This window comes from Acomys russatus, chromosome 13 (assembly GCF_903995435.1).
Source record: "Acomys russatus chromosome 13, mAcoRus1.1, whole genome shotgun sequence".
Classification (NCBI taxonomy): domain Eukaryota; kingdom Metazoa; phylum Chordata; class Mammalia; order Rodentia; family Muridae; genus Acomys; species Acomys russatus.
The window spans coordinates 34,408,855-34,432,740 of record NC_067149.1 but is presented as its reverse complement, the minus strand read 5'-3'; the positions used below and the strand labels follow the sequence as shown (position 1 = coordinate 34,432,740).

At 37.2% G+C, this 23,886-nt stretch overlaps 1 protein-coding gene across 4 annotated transcripts in view; it reads right to left on the bottom strand.

Annotated features, from left to right (window-relative positions):
- Positions 1-23,886, bottom strand: part of LOC127197235 (contactin-4) — a 746,803-nt gene that overhangs the window by 160,408 nt on the left and 562,509 nt on the right. For all 4 annotated transcript variants that reach the window (XM_051155008.1, XM_051155009.1, XM_051155007.1 and 1 more), the window contains exons 9-10: positions 18,823-18,959; positions 16,718-16,847 (exon numbers count right to left, since the gene is read on the bottom strand). In XM_051155008.1, coding sequence (XP_051010965.1) covers positions 16,718-16,847; positions 18,823-18,959 — 267 coding nt within the window. The remainder of the gene's footprint in view (positions 1-16,717; positions 16,848-18,822; positions 18,960-23,886) is intronic.

Sequence of the window (23,886 nt, the reverse complement as noted above, 5' to 3'; positions counted from 1 at the left end):
GCAGAAGCAGAGAAACACTGTTCATAGTTGCAACGTTATTGGGTGGACTAAGAGAAAAAATACACATCTACAAAAAGCACTAGTCGTGGTTAAATGTTCATTGTTGCCTTAACAAAATTTAGAAGAACCTATGGCTCATGGGAGATGAGCCTATGGCTGTGCCTCTGGGGGATTATTCTGATTATATAATTGATATGGGAATGCCAGTCTTTAATTGTGGGTGGGACCATTCCCTGGGCATGGCTACAGAGACCACAGAAAGTGAACCAAGCCTAGCATGCGCTCATTCATCTGCTACTTTCTGATTCTTTACTTTAGATGCAATGTGACCAGCTGTCTCAAACTCCTGCCACTGTGACTTCACTGCAGTGATGGGCAGTGATGGTCAGAAACTCACAGTGATGGATAGGTACCTGCAAAAGGTGAGAATGAAACCTTCTCACCTCTGTTGCTTGTGTCAGTAGACTTTATAGCAGGTTGACAAGAAGCTATAGAAGTACTTAACTTGGTACTTGTGCCAGAGAACCTGGCACTCCCTTTGCTCCACTACTATGTCCAATGCAGCAGTAAGTTCTACCAAAGGCATTGGGGGAGGAGGACGGGGACTTGTATGCAATAAGAGAGATAAAACAAACAAACTCTCTTTATTTGGAAATAATTATAGACTCACAGAGAGTTTTCAAGAACAACATAGAGATGGCCTCTGTATCCTTCTCTGTGTTTCTCCAACGATTGAGTGGTAGGCAACCAGCAGATAGCAGAATAAGGAAACTGACCGTTAGATGTATGTCAGTCATTTATACAGATTTATGTATATAGTGCTGAGGTCAAGAAAAGACATGATAGCAAACAATATTCTTTTCCTCATCAGTCCTACCCTTCCCTCTTGACCACACTGTTCTTAATCCCTGGGAAGCACCAATTTCTTTGTGTGCCTTTCCCACGCTGAGATTATTTTAGACATGGAGAGTCACACAGCAGCCAACTTTCTGCTTTCTCTTTTCTCTTTTCCACTGAACTTCAGAGCTCTGATTAGCCATCTAAGCTAGTGTGCATCCAAACAGCTCCTCTGTATTACTGAGTGGTAAACCCTAGTGTGGATATGAAATGTCACTTTAATATAGACATTATAGACTCAATGGTGACTGCCAAATGGCTTTTGTGCAGACACCATTTCAGAATCTCTCCAAGATTTCCCTGCCAACAAGTTTTTCTTCTTCTTTCTTTTTTAACGGGTTGAATATCGAAAGACTAATTAAGTAAATATAGAAAGAAATTATTTCTTATTTCAAGGAAAACACTTTAACTCCATTTTAGAACATCCTTGCTCAAACACTCTTTAGCTCAGTACTTTAAATCATTCTTATGTAATGCTTTAGTAAGGTTTGTCCCACTGACCCCTTGTTAACCTCCTTTGACCATCTACATAAAGATAAATAGACATTATGCAGTTTTAAAACTGGGTAATTGCATTGACCTTCTTGTATCTGTCCAAATGTTACTTTGTTGTATTTAGCAATATATTCTTAACTTATGTAAACCCATAACAATACATGTATATATATAGCTACAAAGTTATACATTATTATAAGTAATTTTATTTTGTGACAGAAATATTTGCTAAAAGAATAGAATAGAGACCCTCCAGGGGCACAGTATGAATTATAAAACTAGTGGTTAATAAAAGATAGTTTTGCTATTAGCTCTTATTAGGCCATTTATTGTTTGTCTGTTTGTTTAAGACAAGAGCACACATATCACCAGCTGGCCCTGAGTTCACTATGTAGTTGAGAATGACCTTGAAATTCTAATCCTTCTGCCTTCATCTCTAGTTATAGGTGGTATGAACATGGTTCATGCACACTATCTGTATCTCTAGCCCACAGTAGTTCCATTAGGGTAACAATGTTTATTGCATAGCCCTGTAATCAAGCATGGTATTTTATATGAAATATATGTATATGTTGCATTGGTGCATTTTTCGTTGTGAGCCTAGCCTTTAACGTCTGACCCATCTCTCTAGCCCGGTGCATTTTTCAAGGAGAGAACTCAGCGGTCTGGATCATTTCTTCCACATGATGCTTTGCCTAGGTCCTATAGCACTTTCTTCCTTGATACAGATTGCCTCTTTAAATACCAAGCCTGGACATCAGACAATTGAACATACAAAGAGTGAGACCTCAGTTAAATGAAGCATATATAGCATCTATTAAAAACATATAACAAAAGGGTTAGCTAACAATTATTGTCTGGGCTATTTATACTCACAAATCACCTGAACATAGGATACATTCAATATCTCACTCAACAAAATATACCAATGATTTTGATTGCGGCACCTGCCATTTTCTGCAGTGCAAATATTCTACCTTTGCTTATTTCAATGTGAAATCATTAAAGGCAGAATTGGAAATAACTTTGCAGAATCAGCTCCTGTCAATATGATCTAGCACCAGAACCCCACAGGTTTTGTCCACTTTCCACAAAAAGTACACTTAGGGATGGCAACAAGGTTCAAGGTACAAGCTCCCTGGGGCTTTCAGCTTGCTGGATGCAGGCCTTATTTTGCAGCTGCAGCATGGAGTTTTGTTTATTTTCTAGGTATACCCCACAGGGGGATCCGGAGTTAAAAAGCCAAGAGCATCAACACTTTCCCAGTTCCCTCTGCGAGTTCACTTTATTCCACAAATCTGGTTTCTAGACTTCATGAATCAAGGTATTATGACAGTTTGGAGTGCTTCTGTTTCCATGGGAACATAGTATGGTGCAGAAGAGCTGTGTGTGGAACACAGCAGAGGCAGATTCCTGGTTATCCTGCTCCTTCAGCAAGGCATCAGAAACACTTGTGCAGGCAGCCAGTGTGTCACTTGCCCTTGGCCATGTTTGTTTTCACTCCCACTTAAAAGACTTCATTAAGTGTCGCATGCCTTACTCAAAAGACAATTCAATTGCTTCAGAAACCCTGACAAGCCACAGTTTTCTAAGGGTAGAAAAATATCAAAGGCTGTGGTCTTGGTCTAATACATACTGTATACCTGGTAAAAAAAAAAAAAAAACTTTTCTTCTAGGACACAGATTTTTTTTTAAATCAAGTTTTGGTTTATGATGTGTATGGACAATGGGACCAGGAAGATAGATAAATTGAACATGGCCCTTGCCCTGCTTCTCCATATTTTATGAAGGAGCAAGATACCTGCTGTGATTGGTAAGACTAAGGATTATAGGGACCTGGACCCCAGACTTGGCATCACTGACACCTCAGATAACTCAACATAATCATGTTAAGGTGCTTTTTGACACCAAATGCTCTTGAACACACCCACCATAAGTGGGACCTGGAAATTTTATTATAAGAACTTTGCCCAGGGACCATGTGCTCCATGGAAGAGAAAAATTAGCACCACCAGCTAGTAAAGCTATAAAGACACATAGTTCCAGATTTTCTTTTGGATTTGAAACCAGACATAGAATTCAACATCTCAAAGTAATTCACACAGGTAATAAATATCGAAATTTATTGCTGTATCTTTATTTTTTATTGTGCTAAGAAGCACACAACATGACGTTTATCATCTTAGCTACTTTCTGTATACATCAATGTTGAGTCTATCTGATACTATTCAGTGGATGTCTAGTACTTTTTCATTTTTCAACATAGAAAATTTACACACCCATTAATTCATGACCTGTCATCTCCCCTCTTCTTCTCCATTTATTCCTCTGCTTTCTGCTTATAGATTTGACCTGTCTAGGTGCTTCACGTAACTGGAATATACACAATTTCCTTCATGTAATGATCTTATTTTACTCCATGTCTCCTCATGCATGGTTCATCTGTGTTGGAGTATACATCAGTAATTCCATATCTTTAAGACTGAGGAATATTCCATTGTATGTGTGCTATATTTCACTATGTGTCCAGTCATGAACATTTAGATTGTTTCTGTTTTTTGGCCATTATGAATAATGGTGCAGTGATCATGGGTGTACAAATACTTGTTTGGGATGCTGCTTTTTAATTATTTTGAATATATACCAAAAGGGAGGCTTGGTGGGTCCTATAATAACTTGTGACTTTTTGAGGAGATACTATTTTTTTTTGTAGTGTTGTAACTTTTTTTTTTTTTTTTAACTGTCACCAATGGCACACAAGTTACAATATATTGAATCCACTGCTTTTCCCTAGTTGAACTGTTTTGGCTAATTTCAAGGATTCCATGGCCCTCTTGCAGCATTTGCTATCTTTTTCCTCATCCTTTACCCTTCACACTCTGTTTAGTGGTGTATGATACAATACATTGTGATTCTGATTTGTATTTCTTCATGAATTGTGTCTGTTGTTTACAAATATGTCTATTCAAAAACTTGTCTACTTGTTTTTTTTTTGTTGTTGTTGTCTTTTAGTTGTAAGCCGATCTGTTAACAGCCGAGCCACCTCTCCAGCCTCCTTTGTATATTTTTAGTTAGTTTTTTTCTTGTTATTAAGTTTCAGTAGGTGTTTTTATTCCTTATAAAAATATAATCTCCATTTCATATGTGGCCTTTTCAATGTTATCTCCTTACACAAATAGTTTCTGCTTGATGTATTTCTATTAAGATAGAGGCTCAACTTTGTTCTTTTAAATGTGGCTATCCAGTTCCTACAATACCATATTAAATTGTGTGTGTGTAGGTCTCCTGCGATCATCAACCAAAAACTGTATGAAAACTACAATAAGACTCAGCACATATCATCACATCAAGGGAGTTTGGGGCAGGGGTTGGGGAAGGGAGGAAAGGGAAATTGTGGGGCAGGTTGTAATATCCTACAGGAGAATATATATATATCACAGCAGACAGGGAATATAAAAAGAATTGTGTGTGTGTGTGTTTTGTTGTTGTTGTTGTGTGTGTGTTGTTGTTGTTGTGTGTGTGTTTTGTTGTTGTTGTTGTTGTGTGTGTGTGTTTTGTTGTTGTTGTTGTGTGTTGTTGTTGTTGTTGTTGTGTGTGTTTTGTTGTTGTTGTTGTTGTGTGTGTGTTTTGTTGTTGTTGTGTGTGTGTTTTGTTGTTGTTGTTGTTGTGTGTGTGTTTTGTTGTTGTTGTTGTTGTGTGTAGATACTCGTGCCACAGCACCCATGTGGAGGCCAAAGGTCAAAGGACTGCTTCTAGGAACTGATTCCATCTTGTCGCCTTGTGAAATCCTTGGCATAAAACTCAGGCTTTCAGGTTTGTGTACAAGTGGCTGTACCTACTGAGCCATCGTTCTAGGACTCATTAGTTCAAAAGACTATTGCTGTGAGTGTGCCAGTCTGCTATGCGATCTTTGGGCACCATTGCTGAAAGTTATTTGGTTATAGTCCACGGTTTGCTTTCTGGGCTTTCGCTTTTCTCACAGTGATCTATGAACCTATGTGCAGAGGCACACTGTATTGGCACTTTCAGTCCTGCAATCAGGAATAATGAAGTTTCCAACTCTGTTCTTTTCTAACATACTGTTAGCTATTGATGGCCTTCTTGAGACCTCATAATATATATAAAATGTATATAATTAAAAATTACTTTCCACATAAGATTTTAATGTGAGTATATTGAAATTGTCAACAGATCTGGGAGGAATGGACATTTTAAGAGCAGGGAATCTTCTAATACAAGTAGGGAATGCTTTTCTATCTGTATTTTCTTGCCCCCCTTGATTACTCCTAAATTTATTTGTCTTTGATACTATCATAGATAAGATTCTCTTTATTTCCTTTTTGGATTGGTCTCTGTTGGCATACCTCTCTGTCACTGAATTCTTTGTGTGTCCTGACTTTGCATCCTGCAGCTTTCCTGAAATGATTTATTAGTTTCAATAGGGCATCTCTGCTTTTGTAGCTGCTTTTGAGTTTGCTCTATGCAAGATCATGTCATCTTCAAACAAAGACTTTACTTTCTTTCTATTCCAAGTTGGAAGTCTTTACTGCTTTTTCTCATCTAATTGCTCTTCCTAGGACTTCTGGTCCTAAACTAAACAATAATGATGAGGGTGGGCATCTTTCCTTGCTCCCAATCATAGGAGACTTTAAAGCTTTCAAGAATGAGTGTGATGTTGGCAGGCTGCTTTGTTTGCAACTCCTATTACAGAGACAGTTCTCTCTAACCCTTATTGCTGAATGCTCTTTTTAAAATCATGAAATGGTGCTAAAATTTGTCAGCTGTTTTTCCTCATTGACTGAGGTGATATTTGGTGTTTTCTTCAGTCTTGCCTTGTAGTGGAAAGACAGGCAGAGATTCACAGCATGAACCCTCTTCAAGTGAGGGACTTTGCTCATCACAACATATCAGGAGATACAGTATGGATGTCTGCTGCTCATGATATCAGGCAAGTACTAATCTCAAAGAAGGAGGCTGGATATGTTTCCTCTTCTAAATTTCTGTGGAAAGTTTGAGCAGAACTGGTGCTAATTCCTTTCATTTGGTCCTGGGTCTTTTTGCTTGGGAGGCTTTAACTATGACTTTCACTTTATCACTGGTTATAAACTATTCAGATGCCCTGTGTCTTCATAACTCAGCTGGAAAAGTTGTGTGCAGTAATTTATCTGCTTCTAAGGCATCAAGCTTAAAAAACATCTGTGTTATAATTTTCAATATTTTATTTTTTGCTTTATTTTAGCTTTTTCTTAGTCTACGAATGTTTACCAAGTTTGTTGATCTTTTTAATTAATAAACTCTTCATTTTACTAATTTCTTTTCTATTCTTTATGTCATGTGTTCTGCTTTAATAAATATCATTTCCTTGTTACTACTTTCTTGTTTTGTTTAACCTCTTCTTCTAACTTCTTAGTTGTAAACCCAGGTAGCTTCTTGTAAAATTATTTATTACTAAAAGTTTACCTCCTTACCTAGACTTCTGCTGCTTTTGTAAGTTTTGTTATATTTTTACTTCTCTACAGAAAATTTTCAGGTTTTCTTTCATTTCTCTCTATACATTGATGGCATAAGGTTCAGTTGTTCAATTTTCACATATTTGCAAATTTCCTATTTTCCCTAGACTAATGAGTTCTATTTTCATCTTAAGGTGGTTAGCAAGGATATTTGTATAATTCTAAGCATAAATCTGTTGAGATTTATTAGATGTGGATTATCTTATAAAATGTCATAGTCATGCTTGCAAAGAATATGGGTCAGAATTGATCTGTAGGTGCCAGTTACGTCCAACTGGTCTACCTTTGTTCAAGTTGCCTGTTTCCTTTGTGATATTTTTCTCCGTCTTTCCATAACATAAGAGTGGAATATCAAAGTACTTTACAATTATTTATTCCCTCATGTTTTCTGACTTTTGTTTCCTACATGAGGGGTTCTGACACACACACAAACACAGACACAGACATCATCATCCTCCTATGATGGTAAACTGACTCTTTTACCATGAGGCAATCTTCTTAGTGTGACAGGTTTTTGCCTTACATTTTGTCTTGTCTGATACACTGATTTTCACAAAAAAAGATTTTATTTCATATGAGAGTGTTTAGCTTACACATATGTATGTGCATCTCATGTGTGCTTGGTGCCCTAAGAGGTCAGAAGAGGGCAGCAGATTACCTAGAACTACAGTTACAGATGGTTGTGAACAATCATGTGGGTGCTGGGAATAGATCCTTGATTCTCCACAAGAGCAAGTGCTCTTCTTAATTACTTAGTAACCTCTACAACCCCTATATACAATTTCTTCAAGATAGCATATAGTTTTAATATTATAAAATCCATTCAGTCAATCTGTCTTTTAAATGTATATAAAATCCATTTTATACCTGAGACAATATTGATAAGGGAAGGAATTAAAATGGCCATTTTGTGGGTTTTTTGTTTGTATTTTATCATTTGTGTTCCTCCTTTTCTTTACATATTAGTCTTTATTTCCTTGATCATTTAGTGGCAAGTTTTTTTCCTGATCATTTCTCTTTGTGTATGTTTCATATGCATGAATATGATATATATATATATATATATATTTGTGTTTAACCTTGCAATTATATGACATTTCTTAAAATCAGAATAATTTATTTCAAGCTTAATTTCTTTTATTTCTAGTTTGATTTTTGTCCTGCAACCCTGTTGCAGATGAGATAAAATATCTTTAATGTTTTAATAACATATACTCAAATTTATAGTTACATTTTATGTTTTTTCTTATATATATATATCTTTGCCAGACTTAAAAGTGCCTTTTGCATCTATGTTAGACTATTGCAATCCTACATTTATTTATGTATGTATCTCTACATGGTGGTTTGACCGAGATTTTCATATGACTGTGTCATCCACTTTAACTCAGAAGTTTCTTTAGCATTTATTGCAGTACAGGCCTACTAATGATGAACTTTGATTTAGTTGACCTGAGGAAGTATTAATTTCTATTCTATTTTTAAATGAAAATATTGTTAGCTATGGTGGTTTTCATTGAAAATATATTTCTCCCAGAATTTCCTACTGGATTGTAAAACTCATGCAGAGACGTCTGCAAATAGTCTTTCAGGATCTCTCTCCTACATGAGATATGTCACTTGTTTCTTGCTATATGGGTATTCTCTTTGCAATATTGGTTTTGTATTTAATCATCATTTTTCTAAGTGTATATCTCTTTGGATTAATTCTAGGAGGTATTTTGTGAAGTTCTTGAATCTCTATGTCCATTCCTCCCCAAGAAATTTAAGCCATCACTTATTCAAACATTTTTTAAAATTTTATTATTTTATTCATATTACATCTCGATTGTTAGCCCTTCCCCTATTTCCTCCCATTCCTCCCTCCCTCCCACTTCCCCCCTTCTCCCCTCCCCTATGTCTGTGATTGAGGGAGACCTCCTCCCCCTATATATGCTCTTAGAATATCGAGTCTCTTCTTGGTAACTTGCTATCCTTCCTCTGAGTGCCACCAAGCCTCCTCATTATTCAAACATATTTATTTAATGCTTTATTTTCATTTTTTGAATTTCAGAATGAGTATATAATTCTGTTGGATTCTGTCACATAAGTTCCTTAGTTATTTTCACTTTCCTTTGAATTTTGTTCCTCTGCCTCCATAATTTCCAGTGTTCTGTCTCTGAATTACTGATTGTTTCTTCTTCTTGGCTAAGTTGGCTTCCTTCACCTCCAGAATTTATTCTTTTTCTCCTTCTCCTTCTCCTTTTTCCTTTTTCCTTCTCCTTCTCCTTCTCCTTCTCCTTCTCCTTCTTCTTCTTCTTCTTCTTCTTCTTCTTCTTCTTCTTCTTCTTCTTCTTCTTCTTCTTCTTCTTCTTCTTCTTTGTCCACAATTATTCTATTTTTTCCAATGTATCATTTTATCAATTTAATTTTGCTGTCTTGAAAAAATTATCAAGAATTGAAATTGTGGTTAATTTGAATTTTTTGGGTAATTAATAAACTTCTAATTCTTTAGAGTTGGTTTCTAAATTCTTAAGCTGTTCTTTTAAATACACCATATTTGTGTACAGAGGTTTTCAGTGCTCAGTGCCTCCACAGTGTTCTCTCTGAGAGTGGCCTTGTCTTTTTCTAAGGTGTGCCCTGGCTGTGAGGGTAGAATGCCCCTAGTGTACACTGTATAACTGACTCTGATGTCAGACCAGGTTAAGTCTGGATAAGTAGTTTTTGTATTCAGTGGGCCTTACCCCCAAAGGCCTTTTTATATCAGCATTTAGATTTAAGGAAATATACATTGTTCTTTTTGGCATTGTTCCTTTTCCTCCTTTCCTTTGAATAAATTATAAATAGTCACTATATTAAATGCTTCTTATACTCTTCCCCCACTGTCTCCAGATAAATATCGGAAGTTGGGATTATTTTACGGATGACTTTATTTAATGTTCAGATATTGGTGGAATGGGTAGAGATAACTGACTCCCAATGAGTGAGCACTATGAATTTTTCTACTATGACTTAACATGGCTGTTTTTCCCAATGACTAGAAAGCAGAAACATTCATTGTGTTAGGTAGCTAGACTGATATTCCCAACCTGAGAGGCTGTTAAGGATGGATCCCTCCCTCACTGTCAGCTTTGGACTTCATTCCATGTTTCCCTGGTAATATGAGCAAGGGAAGAGTCACAATCACTTCTCATGTGATTTACAATGCTACTTGAAAAATTTGACCATACCATGGCTTTGCTAAGCCCTGTTAAAGCAAAAGTACTTCCTTATGGTCAGAAGAGTGGAGTTTGAGTTCTATGTCAGGCCCTGGGTAGAGATAGAGCAGTCTGACCTACTTATTAAAGTAGAACTCTACATAGGACTGTCTCTTCCCTTAAGAATTAGTACAGCTGGCCCTGTCAATTAGTTGACAAGGAGTTCACCTCTTGGAAGGCTGTTTCACCTTCTGACATGCTAAGGAGATGGGAGGAATTATTATACCCTATATGAGATTACATAGTTATACACTAAACACTTCTTCCAATTTACTTGCTCATAGATCTTCACTGCTAAACCTGCTAACTCTTCGGAGTTCTAACTCCACAAGGTTTTTTTTTTTCTGTTTTCTTCTTGTTATCTCTTTTTGAGATGCTGTCCCAAATCCTCCTGCCTACCAAGGGTGAACCTGTCCTGCTTTGTCGGATCCTAACTCAAAAGGAATGGCTATCTCTCATTCTTTTATTCATCTCTGCCCTCCCACAAGCGTCTGAGTTTCACCACTTACATACACTCTGGTTAATCTATAAAACACTAATAAAATGACTCTCAAGGTTCCTTCTATGTCCATTTTAAATTTCCTTTATTAATGAGACTAAGAACATACAAAAGGAGTCTCAGTTTTTCCGGCAGCAGTTGTTTCTAGAAATGTCACAATTGCAACTGCTCTATGTATTGTTAAGTCTGTGTATCCAGTGGACAGGAGGGTCCTTCTTTTATTTTGCTGCCATTACTTTCTACTTGAAAAACTTCATAAATGTCAATTCTAAGCATACCCTAAGCCATGCTACCAAAAATGTAATTAATTTGTTACTAGAAAGAGGTAAATAGGAAAACAATTATCTCATTTCATTACATTTTCTCATTAAAAAGATTTAAGGGGATAATGGTAAAATACATAAAACAATAAGTGCATTTAAGATATTACTCGAGTCAAACAGAATAAAGGAAGGAAAACAATCTCAGTAGAATTGTATGGGAGCATTAAATAAGCTTGGACTCTTGAAAGCCAACATGGACAAAGCAACATGGAGAGTAAGGGAAAGGAATCTCTTTATTACTGGCTGGTGAAGATTTTGGCTCTGGGCTTACACTTTTCTATTTTAAAGAAAAATTTCTTCGCTTTAAGATCAATTTGTTAGGAATATCTTTTTTAAAACATGGATTTCAAGGTAGATAATGCTTTCACAGAAATTTTATCGGGGATAAAGGGAATTCTGCTAAAAAAGACAACATATACTCAATGTCACACTCCAATGTCTTGATTTCACATTTTAACTCATTGCCTTTCTATGGCTGTTAAGAATTATAATACATATCTCCGAGACTGTAATGTCTCTCCTACATAACCTTTAAGATATAAGATCCATAGCATGTAACATCTTTGCCCAATCTTCACGTTCTTTCTATCAGTGTCCTGGTGACACAAATCCTACCATGGTAGCTATTCATGATGTTTCATATTTCTCCTATACAGGAAACTTCTAATGTGAAATACTGTTGCTAACCAGAGAATTCCCAAGGTAGAATATGCTCAACTTTTAAAAAGAAAGCAAATGTTCCATTCAGAACTGAACATATGTTCTTGACCAGAAATGTCAGCATGACCTGGTTCCTTGTTAGAAATGTGAATTTTCAGGTCTCATCTCAGAAGCACTATCCAGAATTCTGGGGAACAGGTGCAACAATGTGTAGATGGAATAGAATCTAGATGATATTGGTTTACAGAAAAGTTGGAGAACTGAGACTTTATGCAAAGTTCTATGGTATTTAGATTTAATCAGTAAGACATTTATTGCTGGCTTTTGCTCTTCATGGGAGTCATACTCAGAGAATTTTGAGGAATAATGCCTGGTTCTGAGTACAGAGATGGAATCACTTGACATGCACAAAGTACAACATCAGAAAAAGATTCCCTAGATCATAATAGTTTGCAGTAAAATTTGATAATTACAAAAATTATATGCATTATTGATTTTGAAGCTATCTACACATTTTTTGTTTGAATAGAGTTAACACAAATGACCCCATGTTGCTATAAACACTTTTCAAGTTTGAAAAGGTATTACCACAAGATTTCCTAGTCTTCACAGGAAGATGGGGTAACAATATCCTCTTCCATCTGACAAGTGTGGACTCAGTGATGTTTTAAATGCATAAACTTGGATTCTGAGATGCAAGCATTTGCTTTGCCTCTTTGTGATGGTAGAGTTTCTGACTAGACAGTTGCATTTGGATAAGAAAGACGTTTGTCCTCTCATTAGATGCTGCTCACACGCCTCCATTTGATTATTTTGTAATCTGGCTCAACGAGGCAGTTGAGAAATCAGACAGAGATGCAGATAAGCACTTGTGAAAGTCCCTCTGAAATAACTTTTAGTTTAGCCTTAATGGTTTTCTAATTTGGGAGCCAATCATCTGGATAAATGCCAAATTAACTGGATAATTGCTCAACCCTGCACCTCAGTTTAATTGGTTCATCAGTTACTGAATGTGGCTTGAGTGTCCTGCTAGGGTCAGATGTCCTCTCCCAAGCAGGGCAGGAGAATTGCTGCAATGGAATTTCCTTAAGATTTACTGCAGTCGGGGCTGCCAATGCACATTTTAAGTAACAGTTAAAAAAAGAATTTCTTTAGGACAGAGGTAGCTACTGTTTCATTTAAGTCCTGAAAAATTCATGTCATATTCAAAGTGGCAGACCACTTCCTCTTTCAGGGAGCCTATTCTATGGCACAAAGTAAAGGTTCTCTAGTATGCTGATGAGACTGCCCTTTAGAGTCCAACTGGACAAAGCATGCAAGTATCTTGGTTCGCACAGTGATTTGTGCGCTGCTTTCTCTCCTCAGCTACTGAATGTTGTGTATTTGGCACCTCCAAGCTATTCTCTTCTCTGGGAAGTTGACTTTGGGAGACCTGCTTCACTCTTCAGTCTATCTCCCAGCTCCTCTACCTCCAACCTAGGACCTCATCTCTGTCACTAGTGAGACAGTCCAGAGGGAAACTGAAATGTTTCCTCAAGTAAAACCAGCATCCCGGTCTCAAGATAAAAAATAACTCTGAGGTGTGATTTTCATTTCAAAAATCTCCCTTCTGTATCACACCTGGGCTAGTGTTCACTTAGTGAAGCTCTTATCTCTGCTCACTGCTTCTTCTTGGCTAATCTTCTTATCTTATGGATTTTTCCCCAGAGAACATTCCTTTAATGCTTATAGCTATATGACCTGTGCTTCTGCTCTAAGAATCCAGACACTCTCTATATCATAATTATTTATATCACATAAACATTCTATATCAAATATATCAGATAATCTTATGCTTTGGCGGTTCATTGAGCAATCCTGTCACTTTGTGGACAAGAGTAGAAATATTACATTAGAATGGTTACCGTTTAACCCAGGAAATATGTAATGTAGACAGTTGCCATTAGTTTTAAAATGATTTATTTAACAACCGAGTTTCCCAGTACTTTCAGAGTTGTAGTCATTTCAATTGTAATATATTCGCAGGAGTTAAGGAGAGACTTGGAATTATAGTTATCACCCAGGGTTTATATGCAGCCCCCTCCAAACTTAGGAATTATGATCCCCAAAGGAATCTCACCTATTACATAAGCTAGTAGTGGAAATGGAGACTTGGAGAATGGGTTAGATGGCTCAGTGGCTAAAAGTGCTTGCCTCCACACCTGATGGCCTGAGTCACATACAGTCCCACAAAAGGAATAAAGGAAACCATAATTGAAAAAATTTAAAATATTTGGGTAACAGTTCCCTTGGAAAATTGAAAAAAAAAAAAAAAGTAAGTTATAATTGATCAGTTAAAAACCGGGCCATCTCTATGTAATATTAATGTATTGACCTCAAGGTAAAACTCTCTCCAGGCCTTGTGAGCATAGCACCCAATACTTTCATTTATTATTCAGCAGTTTCAATCCATGAAAAACAGACATGTTACAAGTATATTAAATATCCTCACAGAACACATAAAGCCAGACCATAGGGAAATCCTATTAAGTGTATACTTCCTAGCCATCTCTTATTCATGATGGCTATTATCTAGCATTAAAGGGAATCTCCTCCATTGCACTAAAGAGTACCTAATATTGTATTAATAGTTGAAACTAACATGTTTTTTTCATCCCTAAGGATGATTTTAGTTTCATTTCTGGTTTTGTTTCTTCAGTTTAGCCTCACAATTCTAATACAGGGAAGAAGAAACAGAATATGGAAGCCCAAAGAGTCAGAGTATTATTATTTTTTGAGGAACAAAATGTCTTTGCAATAAAAGACAATTATAGTTTACTACACAGTTAAGCAATATTAATCTATGTTTCATTTTAAAAGATTGAATGTTTCCTCCCTTGAGGGAGAATCTGCGGAACTACCCACTCAACACACAAATGTCCTTAAATTAACCCCAAATACACAATGTGACAGGTTTGGAATGAAAAATGGGCTCTTAAGGATGGAGCTTTTAAATCTGTCATTTAAGAGTTTCTGAAATTGTTCATTAATAAGATTTCATCTTTATGTCTTGAGGTAAATTCTGTCTACACATGCTTTCAGCACATGAACTGATTTTTAAAAACACATCCAGGGTTCTATATTTACAGGAAATCGTGCTGGGTACTTTCTGATTTCAGGCCATTTTACTCTGCTCTGACACATTCTTGGTCTTCTTTCTGTTTGAATTTTTCAAATCCAACTTGTGCAAGGCTCAGCTGTCTAGTCCCGCTCATCAGCTAATCTCCCCTCCCTTGGCTCCTACCAATTCTCTCTTCAGTGCTAGTTTGGCCTATTACTTTCCTGAGGTGCCATTAAAATCCTCATGTTAAATGTGACTGAAATCAGGTTGGCTAATGTCTTCTGAGGAGTTTTCGTCTTCACTCTTCAGGCTCTGACCTGAGTTGTTTGTGCTTTAAGAAATGTTGACTTGAGGATCTAATACCTAAGATAATGGTATTACAAGGTGGTGATTAGGGAAAATAATCATGCCAGGAAAATGAAGCTTCCATTACCTTCTCTGAGGCCTGCTGCCCACGGCATGTGTAGCTCCCACAACTCATGGAAGCTTTTGCCTTTGACCCGATGGACGCTCGTCCAATGTAAAGATTTTGACAAGAAGAGTAACTGTGGAGATTTCTCCTGTCTTTGCACAGGTTAGAAGATAGTCAATTTGAGATGATATATTTTCAATGTAAAATCTACATGTTAGGCATTGAGCACAACCTTTAAGGAGAGAGCCAGGATATAGAACCTGGGAAATCCATCGGCAATGGGAATTGCTCTTGTTCTGGCCTTTTATTCCTTCTATTATGCTCCAGCCAAGAACAATTGTTTAGTCCCTCTGTGTTAAGAGCTACTGATGAAATAATTTACAATCCTTTTGGTGCATTTAGACAATTAGCATTACCTTTACATTAGTAATAGCTAAATTTTTAGAACTTTCTATGGGATACATGCAAATCACTTTCCTGGACTTAAAAACAATATCTATAGATTAGATTAACCAATTATTCAATGAGGTATTTATTGGCACATGAATATGTTTTCTAAAATGATATCTCAACTCCATCATTCACTTACTATCTTTATTCATTCAGCATTTATTGAGTACCTACCATGTACTTATCTATTTCATTCAGCCCTGAGGACACAATTATGAACTTTGACACCATAGAGAGTTTAAAATATAGTAGAGAATAAAAGGATAAACATATCAAAGTATTATATACCTCTGACCTCTGTTATTAAGGCGATAAAGGTAAAGGACAGTACAGAAATCAGTAATAGGAGGAACTTATTTGGGCACAGGGCATGTGATTTCCTGCAGAAGCCATCTTGGGGCTTGGAGCATGGCACAGAAGCCGTGCAAGCAGGAGCAGTGTGTTCCATTGGCCTGTGGGAAAACTGCTTCCCCGGAACTAAATGCAACAGTGAAGAGCACAGTTGTCATTTGACAAGCACTAAATGAACATATGAATAAATGAGAGTATTAAGTGAATAAAGGAGTTGAGAGAATGTCTCATAAAATGAGTTGTGGAATTAAGTAAATAATAATTAAAGGAATAATAAAGGAATAATTAAAGGGTTGCTATGTATGTGGATGGGAGAGGTGAGTTCTAAAGGGAAGACATAGCACATCAGCAGACCATTAGTGCATAGGCTGGAAAGTTCAGACAGGGAAGAGCAATGGTCACTTTGCCAGCTGTTCAAAAAAGCCTTTCCAATCCAAGTCAACTCTACTCCCCCCAAGCGGAAGTTGTACCAGATCATAATGATCACAGCAGATGTGTTTCTGAAACTTTGTTCGTTTAAGAAATGTAGACTGTGAAGAAATAGAAAGTGAGTACCCAGGGAGCTGTGTTAGCTTCTGTAAGTGCCAGAAGAGACCCATTTCAAAAGTGGTCTCTTCCTGTTGCTTGGAGACTATGCCACTTGTTTCTAGAACATCTTCAAGCCTGAGGATCTCTTTATGCATTCTCTAGAAGTGAACATTTACGGTTGGCAGGTTCGCTTATTACTTTAGTGACTTAAAGAGATTTTTTTCTATTTCTTTTTCTTTCCACTATACAGACTCACCTATTACACTAAGCTCAGCGCTGGAGAAGATGACTCCATGTTTGTTCTCTGCCACACACTGGTACATGCCAGCGTCTGAGAGATTCACTATTGTTATGTTGAGTGTTCCTTGCTCGATTTGTATTCTATCCTGTGAAAGAAAAGAGGAGTATAAAAATAGTGACCTTCTATATCTGAGAACTTAAGGCAATTTTGCTACATGTAATGTCAAGAGGGCTTAATGGGAGGACAAATAGTCATCATATAAGCAATTTACATTAACATGATCTGCTTATCTGTCAAATAAATCTGTGCCAGGTCAGATGGCAAATGGAACTAGCAGCAAATCAGTTGGTAAATGGAATTTAAATTGTAGGATTCTCTTGCATTCACGTTGATTTAATAGTGAAGTCATTCATATGAATATGCCCTGTAAATAAGTGAACTTGACCTTGAAAGCTGAAGAGCTGTTTTTACTCTATGGTTTTGTGCTAATTGGTGAAAGGGTGAAAATACAATCAAGTTTATCATTAGAGTTTAAAGCTCTTAAATTATCACCAGGTGGCCCTTCAAGGGCTGATAGGATTATAATCTTAGATGGGCTCACACAAATTTTTAGTACCTGTTGGACTTACCAAAAAATAATAGGTGTTATTAATTCAATATTCTACCAGTCATGATGGTGGCACATACCTTGAATCCCAGCACCCAAGAGTCAGAGGCAGAGAAGTGGAGGCAAGAGGCAGAGGCAGAGGGGCAGAGGCAGAGGCACACAGATACCTTAAGTTTGAGGATAGGATGGTCTATGTGGTGAGTTCTAGATTAGTAAGAGATACATAGTAAAGCTCTGTGTCAAAAATAAATCAATGTTGTGATGCGTGATTATTGTCAATGGGATGATTTACACTTAGGATCTACTATTAGCCAAGATGAAAGAAGAAAGATAGTATATAAGATGAGAGAACCTTCTTAGGGGAAAAGCTGAAGTCATGCAACTTAAGTGTCAACTTCTATTTCACTAAGGATTTCCTGTCTCCACATTATGCACACACACACACACACATACACACACACACACACACACTCACACACACCCAGAGAGAGACACACACAGAGACAAACACATAGACACACACATACACACACACACACATAGATACACACACAGACACACATATACATAGATACACACAGAGACACACACACACATGGATACACACAGAGACACACACATAGATACATACATAGACACACACACATAGATAGACACAGACACACACACACACACACACACACACACACACACACACACACACATCATTCCCCAGTGAACACAAAGCCTTAGAGTAAAGAATCCTGTTTTCTGAGGCATGGCTGTCTACTTGAAGAGTTACTTTGTTAGACTTTCAAGCAATCCTTGTCCCTCACATTTCATGAAGAGAGGGAAATGCCAAGTGCCAGGGAATCTGCACACTAGCAACTTGCTTGACTTCTGTAGCAGAGGGAATGATGAACCAGAGGCACCATCCAGGGGGTTGGGGATGACCATGAGATGATGTGGTCAGAAGAAATTGTTTCCTTTTTCTACCAGTTGTCTGGGGCAGACATATTTTCTTTTCTAGATGTACTTTGCAGGCAAGAAATCTGAATGAAAGCTGGCTCTCAGCGTGGGGCTGAGGAAAATGCCAAATTTTAGGTAACACTCGGCATTTCATAGGAAAGACACAATAAAGAAAATTAAATGGACATAATTATCTCTCAGATTTCCTTCTGAGAGACACATTCCCTTGTGATGGTTATCCTTGTATCATATCAAGACTCGTCTCCACCCTCAAAATGGATCCTTGGATTCACTTTCTAAACATCTTAGCATATTTTCAGGTTTCAGACATTCTGTAAAACTACCAAAGTGGTAATCTGTGCGCTATAGAGGACTGGTATAGAAGCTTAACAGGATTTATTTATAATTTCTTCTTGCTAACTGTATTCATTCATTTTTTCTACTACTAATGGCATTTGGTTGCTTGCTATATTGGAGACAACTCAACATTATTCTGTTTCCATAGCAACGAAGCCACAGTAAACATTATATTACATTAAGACACAATTACCATCAATTTACTTACCCGTGTTAACAGTGGGTCACCATTTTTTAGCCACCTGTAAGTAGGCTTGGGCCTCCCATTTGCTTTACATTCCCAGAAGACACTCTCTTCCATGGCCACATGGATATCATTTATTTTTTGAACCCAATTAGGTTGAGCTATAGGCATTCAAAAACAAAAACATAAACAAACAAACAAGAGGCATATATTCAGTGTATAGTCAATTTCTTTTTATTCTAAGCAATTGAAGATTAAAATGGGATTTTAATCAAATTCCTTTTCTATATGACATACAAATGATAAGGAGACTGTATGCCCCTATGAACACCTTGTTTCTCATCCATACTGTGGGTCTTTTTAATCATTGAAGGCACGATTGACAAAAGTTCTACTAACCATGGTTTAAATTGTTCCTGTTCGTTAAGTACTGTTATTATTTTGTTTTAATGTGAGAACACTTCAAGGACCACCACCATACCACTTTTGGATGAGCTCATGATTTCTAACTGTACTTTTCCAAGACTCCTTTTCATTAAGAAATAACCAAGTATCTACATTCTTTCCACTTGGTCCCTGGTGGAAGTGGAGAGGGCCCCCTCAGACACTAGCAAGCCCTGGAGCTTTGCACCTCTGCATTGACTGGAAAATAGTAAAAACTTTAACAGGTGTAGAAAGGTAGATGACAGTTCTATAGAGATGAAATTGATGACCAGTATATTTTGACCCTTGAGTGATATTACAAAGCAAAGCAACTCAATAGTAAGAGCTACTTATTCCTTCTTGGAATGATAACCTGAGACAAATGTGCTTCTCATTTAAGCCATTGTATGTTGAGTTTTCTTTCATTAGAACAGGTTATCTCATCTTTTTACTAACATGTTTCATTCCCATATGTTACATGGAAACCCTCTGTGTCCCTTATATGCCTATGAAGAACAGTTGCCATTTATTATTTTCTGATCCCATAGTGGAAGAATGCTAGCCACATCACTATAATCCTTAAACCCAATATTTTGAGTGAGTTTTGGATTTATAGAGCCCTTTTAGAAAATCAAGCTCTGCCCACAAACTCACATAGAAACTGAAAGCAGCAATTAATTCTCACATATCATGACACTGAACACTACACCAACCATTCACATCGTACCATATTTTTCATGTTTCTGTTGAAAGCATGTTTAATTTTCAATGATCTCCTTATATATACAACTAATATTCCATAAAATATTAATAAATAGAAGTTCTTCCCTACAGCACAGTTCATACTTTTATCTACAATGGTATATATATTGGTAGAAAATCTTTTGCTAAAACTCCTGCAGAACATAACCACAGCTATTACTTGGGGTAGTTACCTGTTCACAGGTCATTTCTACACGGTAAGAACTACTGATGGCAACTCAATAACCAGAGCTGATACCAGCATTAATTGGGAGATATCATTACATGTTCTTAACATGTCTTTTAGCTGACTTGACCTCAGTATAGCCATTCAGCGAGGCTTCAAGTCATGGATAATTTAATTCAAAGAGACATTGGTCGTGTGATGGCCAAACTGTGTATCTTACTTTCTGGATAATAAACAAAAATAGAAAAGTACACAATGAGTCACTTAACCAGCAGAGGTCTCTAGGTCCTTGGCTAAATGCTGTTTTCTTCTTTTCCATCTCCAAGCAATTCCATGTTTTTCAAAGAGCAAAACACAATTTTGCAAAACCTCTCCTGATGGAGATGATGCATGGCTGCTTAAGAGGGTAGGCCAAAAGGGTCAACTTCAAAAAAACGTTACAACATCAACAAGCATTAGCTTGAATGAAGGGTTATAACCTGCATCACTGAAAGAACTGCAAGTTGGCTGCTGTCCTCTATCATCCGGCTGCTAATGGGAAGGGAAGCTCAGGAGGCAATATCTTCCCTGAGCTCCACTGGGAGAAGGCAGTGTGCAACTCCTTTAGGACGAATGGCCTAGCCTGCCAGCTGCACATTCAACTTGCAGCATATTCACCCCCTGCAGAGTCCCAGGAAACAAAGCAAACAAGAACAAGAACGCCACGGAAATCTGTTGAATACTAACAAGAATAAACTTCTGAACAAGAATGAGGGAATAAAAAGCAAAACAAGGAAGGGCGAATGTAACTTATGAAGCAATGTCAAGTTGAAGTTCAAACAGGAAACTTCACAAACACACACAGAGACAGATTTCAATGTCACCCACTTCCCGCAACACTTGGGCTCATTTTTTTTTTCCTCTAAACTTTAGAAAGCTGGAAGCCAAGCCTTGCCATCTCACAAAGGATTAGGAAAAGGGAGCCTTTGAAGAGTTTAAAATGACCTTGCAAATTTCAAACTAATTAGGTACTTGTAAGGGCTCCTCCTTTCTTGTGCGATAGGGTTATGAAAGTCAAAGCATTCAAGAATGGACAATTTGTCCCAGCTGAGGTGAAACCCACAACTAATTTGTCTAATACTGAACTAATTTGCTGTTTGACAACAACAGTCATCAGGTACTTTCTTTGCTTTCAAAATAAAATCTGTTCATAGAAGTTAAATTAAGATGACCTACATACACTTGCTCTGAAGTGAATAACTGCACAGGAACCCAGGGAGGCGAAGAATGGGGTGGCATGGACTGAGGAGATTGCTTAGCTAGTAAAGGACTTGATATGCAAGCATGAGTTAGCGTATACAGGCTGGGCATGGTGATACATGACTGTAGTACCAACACAGCAAGGCAAAGACAGGTATACATCTGGGGTTCACTGGACAGCCAGCTTAACTAAATTGGAACCAGAGATAGGCATATCTCTGGGGTTCACTGGACTGTCAGCTTATTAATGTGAGGAGGACCTGTCTTAAAATTTAATGTGGCCACATCCCAAGGAATAACATTTGGGATTCATGTCTTATTTACTTACACAGACACAGACACACAGACACACAGACACACACACACACACACACACACACACATGATTAACCTATTGTACGAGGGATAGTTTATATTTTAATGTGCCAATTGTGGATCTACAGGTCAAAACCATACATTGTCACTTTTTTCACTACCACTTATTTATGTTGGATAAATCACATATATTATAACTGGGTGATTTTTTTTCCTTTCAATAACAAAATCTGTGTGCTTGCTAGAGATGGTTTATAGGTGTGCATATGCTTTGGGGCCACCAAGTTAAAAAAAAAAATCTTTGGCGAACATTTGAGCTCAGTGCATTTCAGTAAACATCATTTGTAAACTAAATCGAGTAGATATTGTTTATCATATGTCATCAAAATTCAATGATAATATTTAACTAAACATGCCACACATCAGTTCACAGAAGTGCACATGAATTGTTGTTTTACAAAGATTTCTAAATATTCTTTTATGAGCTCATGCATCAAATAGAATTAAATAAATTCTTATATCAAAAAAGAAATCACTGTTTTGCTCTTTTGCATTCTTCTACATTTGGAACAGAAGAATCATTCCTAAGTCTTGTCTCAAGCCACAAGTTCAAATGTAAGATTAAATCTCTGTGCTGGGATTTGACCCTGCCATACTGTTCATATTTTGACAGATGAACAATCTTTTCATTTCAATCTTTTGTTCAATAACTGCCAGAAATGACCTAAATCAAGGTTTGTATATTCCAGCCCCTGGAATCATACAAGCCTCTTATCCAATAATAATTTCTATTTCAAACAAATATAATTTGAACTCAAGGGTCAAACAATTCTCAGAGGGATCTGTTCTCTTCATTCCCCCAGACCAGAAATTTCTCACAGAAACAAGGGCAAGCCTCGGCCTTAGACCTTGGAGTTTTAAACATCTAAGAGAAAGGGCATGCTAGGCAAATCCTTTCAGTAACTTTTGCAAAGTTGACCTATAGACATTTGCAATTATTTCTGATGACTTCAACTATCTTGAAGCAGCTTGAATTGTTTCCATGTCATGCAGAGAGCTGGCTCAAACACTGCTTTTGTTGGTAGTGAGCTTTCTGAGTCTGGAGGTAACTACTCATTTTCACTTTGCCATCCACATATATAAACTTTCTGGGATTCTTTTCTTTCTTTCTTTCTTTCTTTTTTTTTTCCTTTTGGTTTTTCGAGACAGGGTCTCTCTGTGTAGCCTTAGCTGTCCTGGTCTCGCTTTGTAGATCAGGCTGGCCTCAAACTCACAGCGATCTGCTTGCCTCTGCCTCCCACTTCCTAGGATTCTAACCATGACTCTTAAAATTTTCAAAATAGTCTCAGTTGACCTTAAATCTAATATCCCTTGTGTTTATACTACAAGTGACCATCTTTTAATGTTTGAATAGATAGTTTATAATTATAGACTGGGTTTTAGAAAGTCCTTGGTTTACATATATCATTGAAATTACACTTACATTATGCTCCAAGATATTATCCAGATTCCATCTTTGTTTATGTGTGATGGGCTCTAGTACTCACACTACAATGGCTGTCATTATCCCACAGGGATTCAAAGCAAGCTCTACCAGGACTAAGTGTTCTTAGAAGATACTGGATTTAACAAGAGCAGACCTTCTCTGTTTTGAACACTAAGCATTTGTCACATTTCATGTAAAATATGACTTGATGATTAATCACACTCATAGTGAGAAACATTGCTCTAATATGAGGTCGTGTGGCCGCAGGAAGAGGTTTGAGGCGCAGAGGTTGAGGACCCACATTTTCTTCTGGAACTGAAAGTTGAACTTGACACTGAAAAACCCCCTCTGACTTCCATATGTAAATCCCTGTTTACATTCTTTTTAAAATATTTTTATTTATTTCCACTCTTGAGTCTATGAATGGGAGTTGTATGTGCATGTGAGAATAGGTGACTACAGACATCAGATGCATTGGAGCTCCATGGAATTGGAATTATAGGTATTTGTGAGCCTTTAAATGTAGGTGCTGGGAACTGAGTTTGAGACTTCTGTAAGAGCAGCACATGTTCTCAGTAGCTGAGTCACCTTTCTGGCCCTATATATTGCTTTTTACACCAATAGGATTCATGCCTGTTGTGCATTTTACTATTTTTTTTTGTTTTGTTTTGTTTTAGTCACACACTCTTGTTTACGG